This window comes from Hemitrygon akajei, unplaced genomic scaffold (genome assembly GCF_048418815.1).
Source record: "Hemitrygon akajei unplaced genomic scaffold, sHemAka1.3 Scf000123, whole genome shotgun sequence".
Classification (NCBI taxonomy): domain Eukaryota; kingdom Metazoa; phylum Chordata; class Chondrichthyes; order Myliobatiformes; family Dasyatidae; genus Hemitrygon; species Hemitrygon akajei.
This window is the reverse complement of record NW_027332009.1, coordinates 147,487-165,505: the sequence shown is the minus strand read 5'-3', so window position 1 is coordinate 165,505 and position 18,019 is coordinate 147,487. Positions and strand designations below refer to the sequence as shown.

The following is an 18,019-nucleotide window of genomic DNA, read 5'->3' as shown; positions in this document are numbered from 1 at the left end:
TCCGGTAGAAGTGGTAAGGGCAGGTTCGATATTGTCATTTAAAGTAAAATTGGATAGGTATATGGACAGGAAAGGAATGGAGGGTTATGGGCTGAGTGCAGGTCGGCGGGACTAGGTGAGAGCAAGCGTTCAGCACGGACTAGAAGGGCCGGGATGGCCTGTTTCCGTGCTGTAATTGTTATATGGTTATATGTAGAGAGACGAGTGGGACGGGCGGAAGGGAAGGAAAGATGGGGGTATATTTGGGAGTGTGAAAGTCTGTGCAAAGGTGTGTGTGAGAGAGGGAAGGGGAGGTAGAGTGATAGAGAAGGAAAAAGGAAGTAGAGATCTTCAGGAGAGAAAGAAAATGAAGATGAACAGAACGGAAGTGAGGAAGGGAGTGGTAGCACCGAAAGAGGAAGGGATCCTTGGAATTGTGAGTGACTGGGTGAGAGAGAGGGGGGTGGGGTGAGAGAGAGGGGGGTGAGGAGTGAGAGAGAGGGGGTGAGGGGTGAGAGAGAGGCAGAATGGGAGTTAAACTGGCAGGGAATGAAAGATGAGGGACAGATCTTTGGCAAAACAGTCAGAGAGACAGAGGGAGGGAGAGGAGGGAAGGAAAGCGGAATGGCTATTTGGGAGGGTGGAAGAGAGAAAGATAGAGGAGGAGGAGGGAGAGAGAGGGAGAGAGACAAGCGAGGTGTGGAAGAGGTGAGACCTGTGGCCTCCCACTGACTCTACTGACCTCCTCCATAGGGCATGGGGCTGAAGATCTTCACTGACCTTGATTATTATGTCCCAGTGAACTGCGACCACTACAACCTATGTAAGTACTTCGACGGGGATCGACCGGCTGTCATGCGTAAGTACGGGGTGGAGTGGCTGTTGGATGGAGGCACAGCCCCCACCACCTGAGAGGCATTACCTCACTTCGTGGTGTCACATAACAACAGATCCTCACCCTCCAAACCTGTGCATTCCCACTTGCTTCCCAACCATTTGGGATCCCTCAGCCCAACAGCAGACAGGGATCCTGATGCAGAAACGGGCAGAGAAGCGGCCGATTCAGTTCACCCCGGTCAAGTATGAAGTGATGGGCGGACAGGCGGAAAGGAACGTCACCGGAGACTGAACAGTGCTGACGTGTAGGGCGATCTTGAGGTGCAAGTCAACAGCCCCTTTGAAGATAAACTTTAGAGCGAGGGATTAGTCGGGTGGGTATCTCCTATTCTAAACAAGCAACTCGGACCCGGAATGCTACTCCGAGGATTTGGAGGTAGCGTTACTCAGATTGCCCGGTGACCTTCCTGATGCGTCCGGGAACACTTCCCTGAGACCTGCACCTAGGACGTTGTTCCTATCAGGAACGAACACTAAGTTTAGGGATCGTGCCAAGGATCGGAGAGCCCCCTGGCCGGAATTCCAAAGAAACATCTCCTACGGGGCACGTTCTTCAGATCGTCAAAGGTCCCACCTGACATTGGCCAGGGAAGGGTCAGCGGGGGTTGCTTCTGACACGCGAGTCATCCCTGGGGTGAAGCAATGGTGTAACAGAGGGGGAAGTGAATTTCACAAGAAGACAAAGTTTATCGAGGCATTCGGGATCGCAAAGAGAGGGATGGAAGGACACACTCGCAGAGGTCTGTAGGGACTGAGGGAATTATAGAGATGGAGAACATTGTTGGGGAGGGGGGGTGTCACAGAAATGGGGAATTGTCTAGTGGCTGCACCTCACAACACGTTGGACACCCCACCCTTGCCACCACCTAATCCATGGGACTCACCAACTCACTGGGATCCCAGTGATAACCACTCTCAACAGGGGCAGGGGTCTCAGCACCACCGAATGTCCCACCGCGGCTATCGTCTCGGTCGCTTGTCTTATCCCCCGCGGAGATTCGACGGTAAAACGGAGGAGAGCAGACCCCGGTTGGGGGGGGGGTATATTTAAGGGGCGCTAATTTACCAGAAAGAGTGAGAGTGGTTGACGTTTCAGGAAATCCCCTAGGAACAGAATCGTCTGCTGCATCATTCCATCATGGCTGATCCAGGATCCCACTCAGGTCTATACACCAGACATCAGAAAACGATTAGCTTCAGCGTTAAATATACGCACCGACCTGGCCTCTGCTGCAGTCTGCTGCAGAGGCTTCCACAGATTTGCTACTGTCTGGCTAAAATAAATTGCTCCTTACCTCTGTTCTAAAGGGTCGTCCCACAATTTTGAGGCTCTGCCCCCCCCCCCCCCCCCCAGTTGTGGATATCCTCTCCACTTCCACCTTGCTAGTCCTTTCAACATTCGGTGGGCTTCAGTGAGATTCCTCCGCATTCTTGGAAGTTCCAGAGAGTTGCCAAACGATACTCATATCTTAACCTCTTCATTCCCCGGAATCATCACCGTGAAACTTCTCTGGACTCTCTCCAATGAGAGCACATCTTTTCAGTGATATCGGACGCAAAACTGTTGGCAATATTCCAGGTGTGGCCTAACCGGTGTGTTATAAAGGCACATCATTATCTCTATGATTTTTTTATATTCCACTTGAAAGGAATGACAACACTGCATTTGCCTTCTTTACCTTCTTCAGCTGAAAATTGACCTTCTGGAGTCTTTCTTCTCAGCCCCTCTGCAGCTTTGATATTTGGACATTCTCCCCACTTCGATCATATTCCACACTATTGTTCCTTTTACCGAAATGATTTACCATACATTTCCCAGCACTCTACACCACCTGCTAATTTTTTTAACTATTGCTCCGGTTTGTCTAAGTCCTGCTGCATCAGCACTAACCATCTACCTATCTTCGTATCATAGAAGCATAGAAAACCTACAGCACAATACAGGCCGTTCGGCCCACGAAGTTTTGCCGAACCCATCACTACATTAGGATTTAATAGGCTTACCTATAGCCCTCTATTTTACTAAGCTCCATGTACCTATCTAAAAGCTTCTTAAAAAACCCTATCGTATCCGCATCCACCACTGTTGCCGGCAGCCCATTCCACGCACTCACCACTCTCTGAGTAAAAAATTTACCCCTAACATCTCCTCTATACCAACTCCCCAGCAACATAAACCTGTGTCTTCTTGTGACAACCATTTCAGCCTTGGGAAAAAGCCTCTGAATATCCACACGATCAATGCATCTCATCATCTTGTACACCTCTATCAGGTCACCTCTCATCTTCCTTCGCTCCAAGGAGAAAAGGCCGAGTTCACTCAACCTATTCTCATAAGGCATACTCCTCAATCCTGGCAACATCCTTGTAAATCTCCTCTGCACGCTTTCTATGGCTTCCACATCCTTCTTATAGTGAGACGACCAGAACTGAGCACAGTACTCCAGGTGCAGTCTGACCAGGGTCCTATATAGCTCCAACATTACCTCTCGACTCCTAAATTCAATTCCACGATTGATGAAGGCCAATACACCATCCGCCTTCTTAACCACAGAGTCAACCTGCGCAGCTGCTTTGAGCGTCCTATGGACTCGAACCCTAAAATCCCTCTGATCCTCCACACTTCCAAGAGTCCTACCATTGTTAGTAAGACTCCAATGGTAGGTCTTATATTCTATACTATATTCTATATTATATAGTACTATATTCTACTATATTCTATATTCTATAATACTATATTCTGCCAACATATTGACCTATCAAAATGAACCACTTCACACTTATCTGGGTTGAACTCCATCTGCCGCTTCTCAGCCCAGTTTTGCAACCTATCAATGGCCCGTTGTAACCTCTGACACCCCACACCTCCAACCTTTGTGTCATCAGCAAACTTACTAAACCATCCCTCCACTTCCTCATCCAGGACATTTATAAAAATCACGAAGAGGAAGATCCCCGAACAATCCCTGAGGCACTCCACTGATGACCGACCTCCATGCAGAATATGACCCGTCTACAACCACTCTTTGCCTTCCGTGGGCAAACCAGTTCTGGATCCACAAAGCAATGTCCCCTTGTATCCCTTGCCTCCTTACTTTCTCAATAACCCTTGCATTGGGTACCTTATCAAATGCCTTGCTGAAATCCATATATACTACATCTACTGCTCTTCCTTCATCAGCGTGTTTAGTCACATCCTCCAAAAATGCAGTCAGGCTCGTAAGGCACGACCTGCCCTTTACAAAGCCATGCTGACTGCTCCTAATCATATTATACCTCTCCAAATGTTCATAATTCCTGCCTCTCAGGATCTTCGCCATCAACCTACCACCCACTGAGGTAAGACTCACCGGTCTATAATTTCTTGGGCTATCACTACTCCCTGTCTTGAATAAAGGAACATCAGCAACCTTCCAATCCTCGGGAACCTCTCCCGTCCCCATTGATGAGGCAAAGATAATCGCCAGAGGCTCAGCAATCTCCTCCCTCGCCTCCCACAGTAGCCTGGGGTACATTTCGTCCGGGCCCGGCGACTTATCCAACTTGATGCTTTCTCTTTCTTAATATCTACATGCTCAAGCTTTTCAGTCTGCTGCAAGTCATCATTACAATCACTAAGATCCTTTTCCATAGTAAATACTGAAGTAAATTATTCATTGAGTACCTCTGCTATTTCTACCGGTTCGATACACACTTTCCCACTGTCACATTTGATAGGTCCTATTCTTTCACGTCTGATCCTCTTGCTCTTCATATACAAAGGTACTTTTAGAATGCCTTGGGGGGTTTCCTTAATCATGCCCGCCAAGGTCTTCTCATGGCTCCTTCTGTCTCTCCTAATTTCCTTCTTAAGCTCCTTCCTAGTAGCGTTATAATCGTCTAGATCTCCAACATTACCTATCTCTCTGAACCTTTTGTAAACGTTTCTGTTCTTCTTGACTAGATTTATTACAACTCTACACAAATATCCCCTGCATATTTGCCACATTTCTTCTGTACTTTTCCCAGAGAAAATTTGTTTCCAATTTAAGCCTCCAATTTCCTGCCTGATAGCTTCATAATTCCCCTGACTCCAATTAAACGCTTTTCTAACTTGTCTGTTCCTATCTCTCTCTAATGCTATTGTGAAGGATACAGAATTATGATCAACGTCTCCAAAATGCTCTCCACTGAGAGATCTGACACCTGGCCAGCTTCATTTCTCCATACCAAATCAAGTACAGCCTCTCCTCTTGTAGGCTTATCTACATACTGTTTCAAGAAACCTTCCTGAACACACCTAACAAACACCCCATCTAAACGCTAGGGAGATGCCAATCGATATTTGGGAAATTAAAATCTCCCATCACGACAACTCTATTAATATTGCAGCTTTCCAGTATCTGTTTACCTATCAGCTGCTCGATATCCCTGTTACTATGAGGCGGCCTATAAAAAAACCCGGTAAAGTTATTGACCCCTTCCTGTTCCTAACCTTCACCCACAGAGACTCCATAGACAATCCCTCCATGGCGTCCACCTTTTCTGCAACTGTGACACCTTCTCTGATCAACAGTTCCACCCACCCTCCTCTTTTGCTTCTCTCCCTGTCCTTTCTGAAACATCTAAAACCCAGCGTATGAGGTAACCAATCCTGTCCCTGAGCCATCCAAGTCTCTGTAATGGCCACCGCATCATATGTCCTAGTTCTGATCCACGCTCAAAGCTCATCCACTTTGTTCACGACACTCCTTCCATTAAAATAGACACATCACAAGCCTTCGGTCTGAGCGCATTCCTTCTCTATCACCTGCCTATCCTCCCTCTCGCACTGTCTACAAATTTTGTCTATTTATGAGCTAACCGGCTCTTCTCCAGTCTCTTCAGTTCGGTTCCCACCCCCCAACAATTCCAGTTTAAACTCTCCCCAGTAGCCTTAGCAAACCCCGCCAGGATATTGGTCTCCCTGGGATTCAAGTGCAAGCCGTCCTCTCTGTACAGGTCACACCTGCCCCAAAAGAGGTCCCAATGATCCAGAAATCTGAATCCCTGCCCCGTGCTCCAATCCTTCAGCCACGCATTTATCCTTCTCCTCATCCTATTCCTATTCTCACTGTCGCGTGGCACAGCCAGTAATTGCAAGATTACTACCTTTGCTGTCCTGTTTGTCAACTTCCTTCCCATCTCTCTGTAGTCTTTTTTCAGGACCTCTTCCCTTTTCCTATCTATGCCATCGGTACCAATATGTACGACGACCTCTGGCGGTTCTCCCTCCCACCTCACGATATCTTGGATGCGATCTAAAACATTCCGGACCCTGGCACCTGGTAGGCAAACTACCATCCGAGTTTCTTTCCCGCGTCCACAGAATCGCCTGTCTGACCCACTAACTATAGAGTCCGCTATCACTACTTCCTTCCTCTTCCCTTTCCTACCCTTCTGAGCCACAGGGCCAGATTCTGTGCCAGAGGCACGGCATCTGCCGCTTCCCCCGGTAGTCTGCCCCCACCAACAGTACTCAAACGGGAGTACTTATTGTCAAGGGGTACAGCCACAGGGGTACTCTCTAGTACCTGACTCTTCCCTCTCCCCCTCCTGTCGTGACCCATTTGTCCGTCTCCCGTGGTCCCGGTGTGAGCACCTGCTATAACCTCTCCGTCGCCTCCGCGCTCTCCCTGACTAGGCGAAGGTCGTCGAGCTGCTTCTCCAGTTCCATAACTCGGTCTCTCAGGAGCTGCAGCTCGACACACCTGGTGCAGATATGGCCGTCCGGGAGGCTGGGATACTCCAGGATACCCCACATCGGACACCGAGCACAGAAAACTGGCCTCACACACATACGTCCTTCCTCTCCTCGTCCCGTTACTGCCTAAGCACGTTGAGCCAATGCCCTACCACTCTGCTGCCTCTCACTCCGCTGCTCGCTGGATATGGCGGCCTTCTTTTTAAACCTTTCGCGCTCTTCTGGCTGACGTCGCGCGCCCGCACAGTCTCGCCTCTCTTTACCCCGAGTAGAATAAAAAACTCCGTTCGCTCCGAAAAATCTGCAGTTCATTCGCAGACCTTTTGGTCTGAATTAAAAACAGTTGAAGATTTCATCCTCAAACCTTGCCACAAAGCTATCAGTTCCATCATCTTAATCATTGGCAAACAAAGAGAAATGAAGTGATCTCATACTGGTCCTTGACGAACACCATTCGTCACCGGCAGCCAACTAGAAAAAAAAGCCCTTTTATTCTCACTCTCTGCCTCCAGCCTGTCAGTCCTTCCGCAATCCATGCCAGTATCTTTCTTGTAATGTAATAGGATTTGATCTTGCTTAGCAGGATCATGTGTAATTGTTCATGAAACGCCTTCTGAAAATCCAAGTAAATCCACAGCCTCTCCGTTGTCCACCTTGCTTATTAATTTCTCAAAGAACTCAAACAGATTTGTCAGGCAAGATTTCCCTTTACAGAAACCACGAAGCCACGTTAACTTATTTTATCATTAGTCTCCACGTACCTCAAAACCTCATCCTTAATATTAGACCCAACAATTTCCCAACCACTGAGGTTAGGCTAAATCGGCTACAATTTATTTTCTTTGCTTTCCTCCACTCTCAAAGAGATTTACAATTTTCCAGTCCTCCAGGACCATGCCAGAAACAAGTAATTCTTGTGTAACCCCCTGGGTCGCCTCAGGCTCGCTCAGCTCGTTCTCGTCTAGGGGGAGCAGCCTTCGGCCCCGCCAAACTGGGTAATCAGCTGGTGTGGATGCTGTGTGATGTCCCCGCCTCGCCCAAAAACAGACAGTACACCATATGCGATTAAATGAGTACAATTTATAAAGGTTACTAAAACAATAAAGAAAAGGCGCCAAACTTATCAAAGTCCAAACCACTTCGTGCACAACCGTTGGAGCTCAATTACTGAAGTCTTCTGGCCACCATTCGATCCCCTCCGAACTCCTCGACTCGCAGCTCAGGACCATCCGAAGTGGTCAACCAAGCACATCTAGCTTTATCTCCTCTCCTCGGAGTACCTCCTGGCCTTGGACCCCCGCTTGGGGTCCGTTCCTCGCTCAGCTTACAGCATCGCGTCCTCTTTCTCTCAACCCCTCGCGCAGATCTCCCCGAAAGCCCGCCAACAATAGCTTACAGACTCAGAAGAAAGAACAACATTAATCCCAATCGGTTTACAAAGGATTACAATTCTCGTTATCAGTAAATTTTAACCCAAACAATCTTCCAGCACTCTCTCGCAACAAAGAAGCATTCCTGCTTTTAACAAAACAAAGAAGCCATTTTGATTACATACACAGTAACAAAGAACAAAGAAGAAACCCCCTTTACACTTGAAAGACCAATGCATCCGTTATCTCTTCATCAACCTGTCCCTGGACTCTGAGATGTAGTCCATCTGGTCCAGGAGCTTATCCAAAGACCTTTGATTTTCCCTCGTCCATTTCCCTTTGTAATAACAAAGGCACTCCCCCGTGTGCCCTAACACTGACGGACTGACGGATGGTTTTTATATTGCTATATTTCTACACTATTCTTGGTTGGTGCGACTCTAACGAAACCCAATTTCCCTCGGAATCAATAAAGTATGTCTGTCTGTCTGATGGCAAACAGCTAGTATCTTCCAAATTAAAGACTGAAGCAAAGTTCTTACTAAGTTCATCGGCCATTTCTTTGTCCGCCATTACTACTTCACCAGCATCAGTCCCCAGTGGTCCAATATCAACTCTGATCTCTTTTTTATTCCTGATATAATTGAAAACAAATTTAGTGTTCTGTTTTATATTACTGGCTAGGCTGCCCTCATATTTCAGCATTTCCCTTCTCATAATTTCTTTCAAAATTGTCTTTTGTTTAACATTAAAAACTTCCTAAATATCCAAATTTCAAATCAATTTTGCTACCTTATATGCGCTGTCCCTGGCTTTTATGCAGGCCTTAACTTCCTTTGCCAGCCACGGTTGCCTACCGATGCCATTTGAGAACTTCTTCTTTTCTGTGGGCATATCTGACCTATGCCCTGTGAACTATTTCTAGAAACTACAGCCACTTCTGTTCTGCGGTCATCCCCGCCAGTATCCCACTGAAATACACCTGGGCAAGCTCCTCTCTCATGCCTCTGTAATTCTCTTTATTCCAATGCGATACTGATGCACGTGAGTTGCTTTTCTCTTTCTCAATTTTCCGCATAAATTCAATCATATTATGATTATTGCCTCCGTTAATCTTCCTAAAATCTGGGTAATTACACAACACCCAATCAAAGATTGCCTTTCCCTGAGTAGGCTCAAGCATACTCTGCTCTAAAGAACCATCTCGCAGGCATTCAACAAATTCCCTCACTTGTAATTTGACACGAGCTTGATCTTCCCAGTCCCCTTGCATATCGAAGCATAGAACATAGAACATAGAATAGTACAGCACATTACAGGCCCTTCGGCCCACAATGTTGTGCTGACACTCTAACCCTGCCTCCCATATAACCCCCCACCTTAAAATCCTCCATATACCTGTCTAGTAGTCTCTCAACCTTCACTAGTGCATCTGCCTCCACCACTGACTGAGGCAGTGCATTCCACTCACCAAACTCTCTCTGAAAAACCTTCCTCTAATATCCCCCTTGAAATTCCCTCCCCTTAGCTTAAAGCCATGTTCTCTTGTATTGAGCAGTGGTGCCCTGGGGAAGAGGCTCTGGCTGTTCACTCTATCTATTCTTCTTCATATCATGTACACCTCTATCATGTCTCCTCTCATCCTCCTTCTCTCCAAAGAGTAAAGCCCTAGTTCCCTTAATCTCTGATCATAATCCATACTCTCTGGACCAGGTAGCATCCTGGTAAATCTCCTCTGTACCTTTTCCAATACTTCCACATCCTTCCTATAGTGAGGCGACCAGAACTGGACACAGTACTGGCATCATTACATCGCGTCTCTTAAACTCTAACCCTCGACTTATGAAAGTTAACACCCCATAAGCTTTCTTAACTACCCTATCTACCTGTGAGGCAACTTTCAGGGATCTGTGGACATAGACCCCCAGATCCCTCTGCTCCTCCACACTCCCAAGGATCCTGCCATTTACTTTGTACTCTGCCTTGGAGTTTGTCCTTCCAAAGTGTACCATCTCACACATCTCCCGGTTGAACTCTATCTGCCACTTCTCAGCCCACTTCTGCATCCTATCAATGTCTCTCTGCAATTTTCGACAATCCTCTACACTATCTATAACACCACCAACCGTTGTGTCGTCTGCAAACTTGCCAACCCACCCTTCTACCTCCACATCCAGGTCGTTAATAAAAATCACTAAAACTAGAGGTCCTAGAACAGATCCTTGTGAGACACCACTTGTCACAGCCCTCCGATCCGAATGTGCTCCCTCTCCACCTCGACCCTTTGTCTTCTGCAGGCAAACCAATTCTGAATCCACCTGCTCAAACTTTCCTGGATCCCATGCCTTCTGACTTTCTGAATAAGCCGACCGTGTGGAACCTTACTAAAATCCATGTAGATCACATCCACTGCACTACCCTCATCTATATGCCTGGTCACCTCCTCAAAGAACTCTATTAGGCTTGTTAGGCATGATCTGCCCTTCACAAAGCCATGCTGACTGTCCCTGATCAGACCATGATTCTCTAAATGCCCATAGATCCTATCTCTAAGAATCTTTTCCAACAGCTTTCTCACCACAGACGTAATGCTCACTGGTCTATAATTACTCGGACTATCCCTACTACCTACATCCGCCTCCCTCGAATTCTCCGGTATCATTCCCGTGGACAACGAGGACATAAAGATCCTAGCCAGAGGCTCAGCAATCTCTTCCCTCGCCTCGTGGAGCAGCCTAGGGAATATTCCATCAGGCCCCGGGGACTTATCCGGCATAATGAATTTTAACAACTCCAACACACCCTCTCCCTTAATATCAACATGCTCCAGAACATCAACCTCACTCATATTGTCCTCAGCGTCATCAAGTTCCCTCGCATTGGTGAATACCGAAGAGAAGTATTCTTTGAGGACCTCTCTCACTTCCACAGCCTCCAGGCATATCTTCCCACTTTTATCTCTAATCGATCCTACCTTCACTCCTGTCATCCTTTTCTTCTTCACATATTTGAAGTATGCCTTGGGGTTTTCCTTTACCCTACTCGCCAAGGCCTTCTTATGCCCCCTTCTTGCTCTTCTCAGCCCCTTCTTAAGCTCCTTTCTTGCTACCCTATATTCCTCAATAGACCCATCTGATCCTTGCTTCCTAAACCTCATGTATGATGCCTTCTTCCACCTGACTAGATTCTCCATCTCACTTGTCACCCATGGTTCCTTCACACTACCATTCTTTATCTTCCTCACCGGGACAAATTTATCCCTATCATCCTGCAAGAGATCCTTATGTCCACATGTCCATAGTACATTTCCTGCAGAAATATCATCCCAATTCACACCCGAAAGTTCTAGCCTTATAGCCCCATAATTTGCCCCACTCCAATTAAACATTTTCCTGTCCTCACTGATTCTATCCTTTTCCATTATAATGCTAAAGGCCTGGGAGCGGTGATCACTGTCCCCCAGATGCTCATCCACTGAGAGCTCTGTGACCAGACCCGGTTCGTTTTCTAATACTAGATCTAGTATGGCATTCCCCCCAGTCGGCCTGTCAACATAGTGTGACAGGGATCCGTCCTGGACACACTTAACAAACTCTGCCCCACCCAAACCCTTGGAACTAATCAAGTGCCAGTCAATAATAGGGAAGTTAAAGTCACCCATGAGAACAACCCTGTTATTTTTGCAGCTTTCCAAAATCTGCCTCCCAATCTGCTCCTCGGTATCTCCGCTGCTACCAGGGGGCCTATAGAATACCCCCAGTAGAGTAACTGCTCCCTTCCTGTTCCTGACTGCCACCCAAACTGACTCAAAAGAGGATCCTGCTACATTACCCACCCTTACTGTAGCCGTAATAGTATCCCTAACCAGTAATGCCACCATTCCTCCCCCTTTCCCCCTATCCCTTTTAAAGCACTGAAATCCAGGAATATTGAGAATCCATTCCTGCCCTGTTGCCAGCCAAGTCTCTGTAATGGCCACTACATCATTATTTCATGTATGTATCCAAGCTCTCAGTTCATAGCCTTTTTTTCCTGATGCTTCTTGCATTGAAGTACACACACTTTAGCTCTTCTACCTTACTACCTTTATACCCTTTATTCTGCTTCTCTTTCCTCAAAGCCTCTCTATTTGTTGGATCTTTCTTTACTCCATGCACTTCTTTCACTGCTCTATCGCTCCGGGTCCCATCCCCCTTGCAAATTAGTTTAAACCCTCCCGAACCATGCTAGCAAACCTACCTGCAAGGATATTGCTCTCCCTCGAGTTCTGGTGCAACCCATCCAATCGGTACAGGTCCCACCTTCCCCAGAAGAGATCCCAATGATCCAAAAATCTAAAACCCTGCGCCCTGCATCAACTCCTCAGCCACGCATTCAACTGTCATCTCCTCCAGTTCTTATCATCACTATCACGTAGAAATGGCAGCAATCCTGAGAACGCCACCCTTGAGGTTCTGTTCTTCAGCCTTCTGCCTAGTTCCCGAAACTCACACTTCAGGACCTCATCCCTCTTTCTGCCCATGTCGTTGGTACTAACATATATCACGACTTCTGGTTGCTTTCCCTCTCGTACCAGGATGTCATGCACCAGGTCAGAGACATATGATGTCCATAGTGTTCTTTTACCCTTGCAATTTTTAAGCCCACCCACAAAGTTTCAACATTCTCTGACCCTATGTCACCTCTTTCTAATGAGGTCATCACATCTCTTGGCAACAGATTCACGCCACCGCCTATACCTTCCTGTCTGTCGTTCCTATACAAAGTACATCCTTTGATGTTCAGCTCCCAACTCTTGCCTTCTTTCAGCCACGACTTAGTGATGCCCACAACATTATACCAACCAATCCCTAACTGTACCACAAGTTCGTCCACCTGATTCTGAATTCTTCGTGCATTTAAATGGAGCACCTTCTGAAATGCATTGTTCGTCCTTTTGAATTATGCTTTTGTGGTACAATTTAACTGCTTGCTCTGTCTGCATTAGTGCCCAATTATTCGTTTGTACCTCCTAACAACATCTACTTGTAATCCTGCTGGCTCGCCCTCTGCTCTATCATCCTGGTTCCCATATTAGTTTATACCACTCCCAATTGTTCTCGTAAATATTGGTCCCCCTCGGATTCAAGAGCAACCCATCTCTTTTGTACGGTTCCCACCTGCCCCAGAAGATGTCCCAATTTTCCAGGATTCTGAATCCCTGCCCCCTGTTCCAAATTCTCAGCTACACATTTATCTGCCACATCATTGTATACCTATGTATTCCTGTGGAGACGGGGAGGGGCGCATGGAAGAGAGGAGTTGACGAAGATTGGAAGAGAGCTAGTGGAAGGAGTAGGTGAAGAAGACTCGTTGGGATATAGGAAACCGAGGGAATACGGAGGCGGGGAGTGTCGCATGGGAGGGAGTTCTAACAGAGATCAGGTGGGGAATTGGGGAGTGAAGAGGCGACGAAGAAGGGGAGGGATATAGTGGAAGAAGAAGGTGACGGGGACCGTGAGAAAGGGATTAACAGAAACGGGGAGTGAGGGGGTAACGGAGTCTAGGAGGGGATTAGGGGAAGGAGGGAGTAACGGAGACTGGGAAGCATGTAGGGCGTGGTAGTGGGTTGCCATCAACTACCACCCTATGGCTTCTCCCACAAAGCTAATACCTAATGCTGAGCGAAGGGAAATTCCTGACCAGATTCCCAAGTAGGACCTTGTAAAATGCATTGCTAATGTCTATTGTAGACCCCATCTACTTCCTTAAGGCATCAACATTCCTGGTAACGTACTCGAAAAACTCGATGATTGGTCTGACATGACGTAAAATGCACAAAGTCTACGGAGTCTCTATGGATGGAAGTTAGGAATAGGAAGAGGTCAATAACTCTACTGGGTGTTTTTTTATAGACCACCTAATAGTAACAGGGACATCGAGGAGCAGATAGGGAGAAAGATTCTGGAAAGGAGTAATAATAACAGGGTTGTTGTGGTGGGAGATTTTAATTTCCAAAATATTGATCGGCATCTCCCTGGAGTGAGGGGTTTAGATGGGGTGGTTTTTTACAATATGTAAAAAAGCCTACAAGAAGAAAGGCTGTACTTGATCTGGCATTGGGAAATGAACCTGCTCAGGTATCAGGTCTGTCAGTGGGAGAGCATTTTGGAGATAGCGATCACAATTCTGTCTCCATTGCCATAGCACTGGAGAGGGATAGGAACAGACAAGTTAGGGAAACATTTATATGGAGTAATCGGAAATATGATGCTATCAGACAGGAACTTGGAAGAATAAATTGGAAACAGTTGTTCTCAGATAAACGTACGGAAGAGATGTGACAAATGTTCAGGGGATATTTGCGTGAGGTTCTGAGTAGGTACGTTGCAATGAGACAGGGATAGGATGGTAGGGTACAAGATCCGTGGTGTACAAAGGCTGTTGTAAATCTAGTAAAGAAGGAAAAAAGCGCTTACGAAAGGTTCAAAAACTAGGTAATGATAGAAATGCAGAAGATTGTCAGGCGAGCAGGAAGGAGCTTAAGAATGAAATTTGGAGAGCCAGGAGGGGCCATGAGAAGGCCTTGGCGGACAGGATTAATGAAACCCCCAAGGCATTCTACAGGTATGTGAAGAATAAGACCAATCAAGCGCGACAGTGGAAATGTGTGTATGGAACAGGAGGAAATAGCGAAGGAGCTTCATGAATACTTTGCTTTAGTATTCATTACGGAAAAGGATCTTGGTATTGTAGGGATGACTTGTAGTGGACTGAAAAGCTTGAGCATGTAGATATTAAGGAACAGGATATGCTGGAGCTTTTGGAAAGTCTACTGTGGGAAGGGAGAAAGGAGATTGCTAAGCCTTTGGCAACGAACTTTACATCACTAATAAGGACGGAAGAAGTTCCGGAGGATTGGAGGGTTGCGGATGCTGTTCCCTTATTCAAGAAAGGGAGCAGGGATAGCCCAGGAAATTATAAGCCAGTGATTCTTAGTTTGTAAGTTAATGGAGAAGATCCTGAGAGGCAGGGTTTATGAACATTTGGAGAGCCGTAATATGGTTCGGAATAGTCAGCTTGGCTTCGTCAAGGGCGGGTCGTGCCTTACGAGCCTGACCGAATTTTTTAACGATGTGACGAAACACATTGATAAAGGTAGAGCCGTAGATGTAGTGTCAATGGATTTCAGCAAGACATTTGATAAGGTACCTAACACAAGGCTTATTGAGGAAGTAAGGAGGCATGGAATCCAAGGGAACATTGTTTTGTGGATCCAGAGCTAGCTTGCCCAGAGGAGGTAAAGAATGGTTGCAGACGGGTCACTTTCTGCATGGAGGCCGGTGACCAGTGGCGTGCCTCAGGAATTGTTCTGGGACCCGTACTCTTTGTGATTTTTATAAATGACCTGGATGAGGAAGTGGAGAGATGGGTTAGTACGTTTGCTGATGACACAAAGATTGGGGGTGTTGTGGATAGTGTGGAGGGCTGTCAGAGGTTAATACGGGACGGTGATAGGATACAAAACTGGGCTGAGAGGAGGCAGATGGAGTTCAATCCAGGTAAGTGTGAGGTGGTTCATTTTGGTAGAGCAAATATTATGGCAGAATATTGTATTAATGGTAAGACTCATGGCAGAGGGATCTTGGGATCCGGGTCCATAGGACACTCAAAGCAGCTGCGCAGGTTGACTCTGTGGTTAAGAAGGCGTATGGTGTATTGGCCTTCATTAATCGTTGGTTTGAGTTTAAGAGCCAAGAGGTAACGTTGCAGCTATACAGGACCCTGGTCAGACCCCATTTGGAGTACTGTGCTCAATGCTGGTCGTCTCACTACAGGAAGGACTTGGAAATCATAGAAAGGTGCAGAGGAAATTTACAAGGATGTTGTCTGTATTGGGGAGCATGCCTTATGAGAACAGGTTGAATGAACTCGGCCTTTTCTCCTTGGAGCGACAGAGGATGGGTGGTGACCTGATAGAGGTGTACGAGATAATGAGAGGCATTGATCATGTGGATAGTCAGAGGCTTTCCCCCCAGGTCTGAAATGGCTAGCACGAGAGGGCACAGGTTTAAGGTTGGTGCAGAGGATATGTCAGGGTGAACTTTTTTACACAGAGTGCGTCGAATGGGCTGCCGCCAGCGGTGGTGGAGGCGGAAATGATAGGATCTTTTAAGAGACTCCTGGATGGCTACATGTAGCTTAGAAAAATAGAGGGCTATTGGTACAGCCTCTGTAGTTCTAAGTTAGGGATATGTTAGGCACAGCTTTGTGGGCCGAAGGACCTGTATGGTGCTGTAGATTTTCTATGTTTCTATGTTCTTATGTTTCTAATCAGTCCTTGAGAATCCACAAAATTATATATCCAGCGCATTAGAAAAGCTTCCAATGACTTTCCCATTATTGATGTCAGACTCGCTTAACTATAGTTTCCCAGATCATACTTCAGCCTTTCATAATCAACGAAGCAACATTAGCTGTCCTCTAACCCTCTAGTACATCCTTAGTGGCTAAGGATGTTTTAAATATCTCTGCTATTGTGCAACTGCCTCCCACAGGGTACGGGGACAAGTGTAGGGACTGTTGGAGGTTTCAGAGTTGGGGCAGGGTGTAACGGCTGTAGGAGTATGCAGATAATGGCTGGACTGTGGAGGCTGGGTGACGGAGACGGGGAGAGGTATTAGGTCGTGAGGGGCATTGGAGGGACAGGGAGGGGTTTAATGGCTGGAAGGGGTTGTAGATATCGGCTGAGGTATTCTGCCATGGGGCGTTTTCAGAGCCGGTTGCATTTCACTGGGTATTTCATGTTGCAGTGCTTGCAGTGCCGGACGTTTTCTCGATGATGGATTCAGGATTCCTTGCTTATTCTCCAATCCATCTCCCTGAAGAAAAGGTCCGGGAATACTTCCCAGAGACATGGATCTGGGACCTGATCCCTGTCAGGTAGGACCTCCGTTAACTGGGAATGGTGCCCGGGTTTCGAGAACCCGCTCGCTGGGACCCTGGAGAATACATCTCCCGCCAGGAACAGGGTCTCCGCGCCATCGAAGGTCCGACCGGGATCCGGGTCATGGGCACATCTGTTTCAGAAAGAGATCATTGTGGAGATCTAGCCGGGTAACGGAGAGGTGGGGTGGGGACAGACCTGAGTTACAGACAGAGTAAGGGTCATACGGGTATTGTGGATCAGAGGAGAGATGAGGGGGTGACAGAAACACGAAACTAGAGAGAGGGACTGTAAGGGGTGTTGAGACTGGAGGACATCACGGAAACAACGAAAGGTGTAGGGGAGGGGTTGAGTGACGGAAACAGGGAGGTGTGTAGTGGAGGGAGACGGTTACGGAGATGAGGAGGTTGAAGGGGAGAGAGGGGCTGACAGACATGGGGAAGAGTGTAATGGAGGCAGTGTGATGAGGACAGGGATGTGTTGACGGTGACGGGTACGGGTGTAGAGGAGGGAGGGGGTGACAGAGATGGGGGTTTAGGGGAGGTATGGGTTGGAGACTGTAATGGGTGCAGAGGACGGAGAGAGTGACGGAGACGGGGAGGGGAGCAGGTGAAGAAGGGAGTGACAGAGATGGAGAGGGGTAGGGGAGGGAGAGAGTGATGGAGACGGGCGGTTGTACTGGAGGGAAGGCGTGACAGAGACTGGGTGGGGTGTAGGGGAAGGAGGGGTTGACGGAGGCGTGGTGGGCTGCAGGATCTGGTGGTTGGTTAACATCAAAACCAATATCTAATCCAATTTGCTACCTCATCTTGAATGTCAAGCAACTAAACCTTCCTGACCAACGTCCCTTGTTGATTGTATTGCTAATGTCCATAGAGAAAACATCCATTGCCTTGAGCTATCAATTTTTTGTTAACTTCTTCGAAAAACTCTAAAAGTTTGGGCAGACATGATCTAGCATATACAAAGCCTTGCTGACTTTTACTAATCAGTCCCTGGCAATCCAAATAATTACATACCCAGTGCATTAGAGTAGCTTCCAATAACTTTACCACCACTGATCTCAGTCTCGCTGTACTATCGTTTCCTAGTTTATACTTGGAGCCTTTCTTAAGCAACGGAACA

At 47.1% G+C, this 18,019-nt stretch overlaps 1 protein-coding gene across 2 annotated transcripts in view; it reads left to right on the top strand.

Moving 5' to 3' along the window:
• LOC140723656 (alpha-2-macroglobulin) overlaps window positions 1–18,019 on the top strand; it is a 98,656-nt gene that overhangs the window by 18,288 nt on the left and 62,349 nt on the right. For both annotated transcript variants that reach the window (XM_073038222.1, XM_073038223.1), the window contains exons 7-8: window positions 733–802; window positions 16,761–16,890. In XM_073038222.1, the coding sequence (XP_072894323.1) occupies window positions 733–802; window positions 16,761–16,890 (200 nt within the window). The remainder of the gene's footprint in view (window positions 1–732; window positions 803–16,760; window positions 16,891–18,019) is intronic.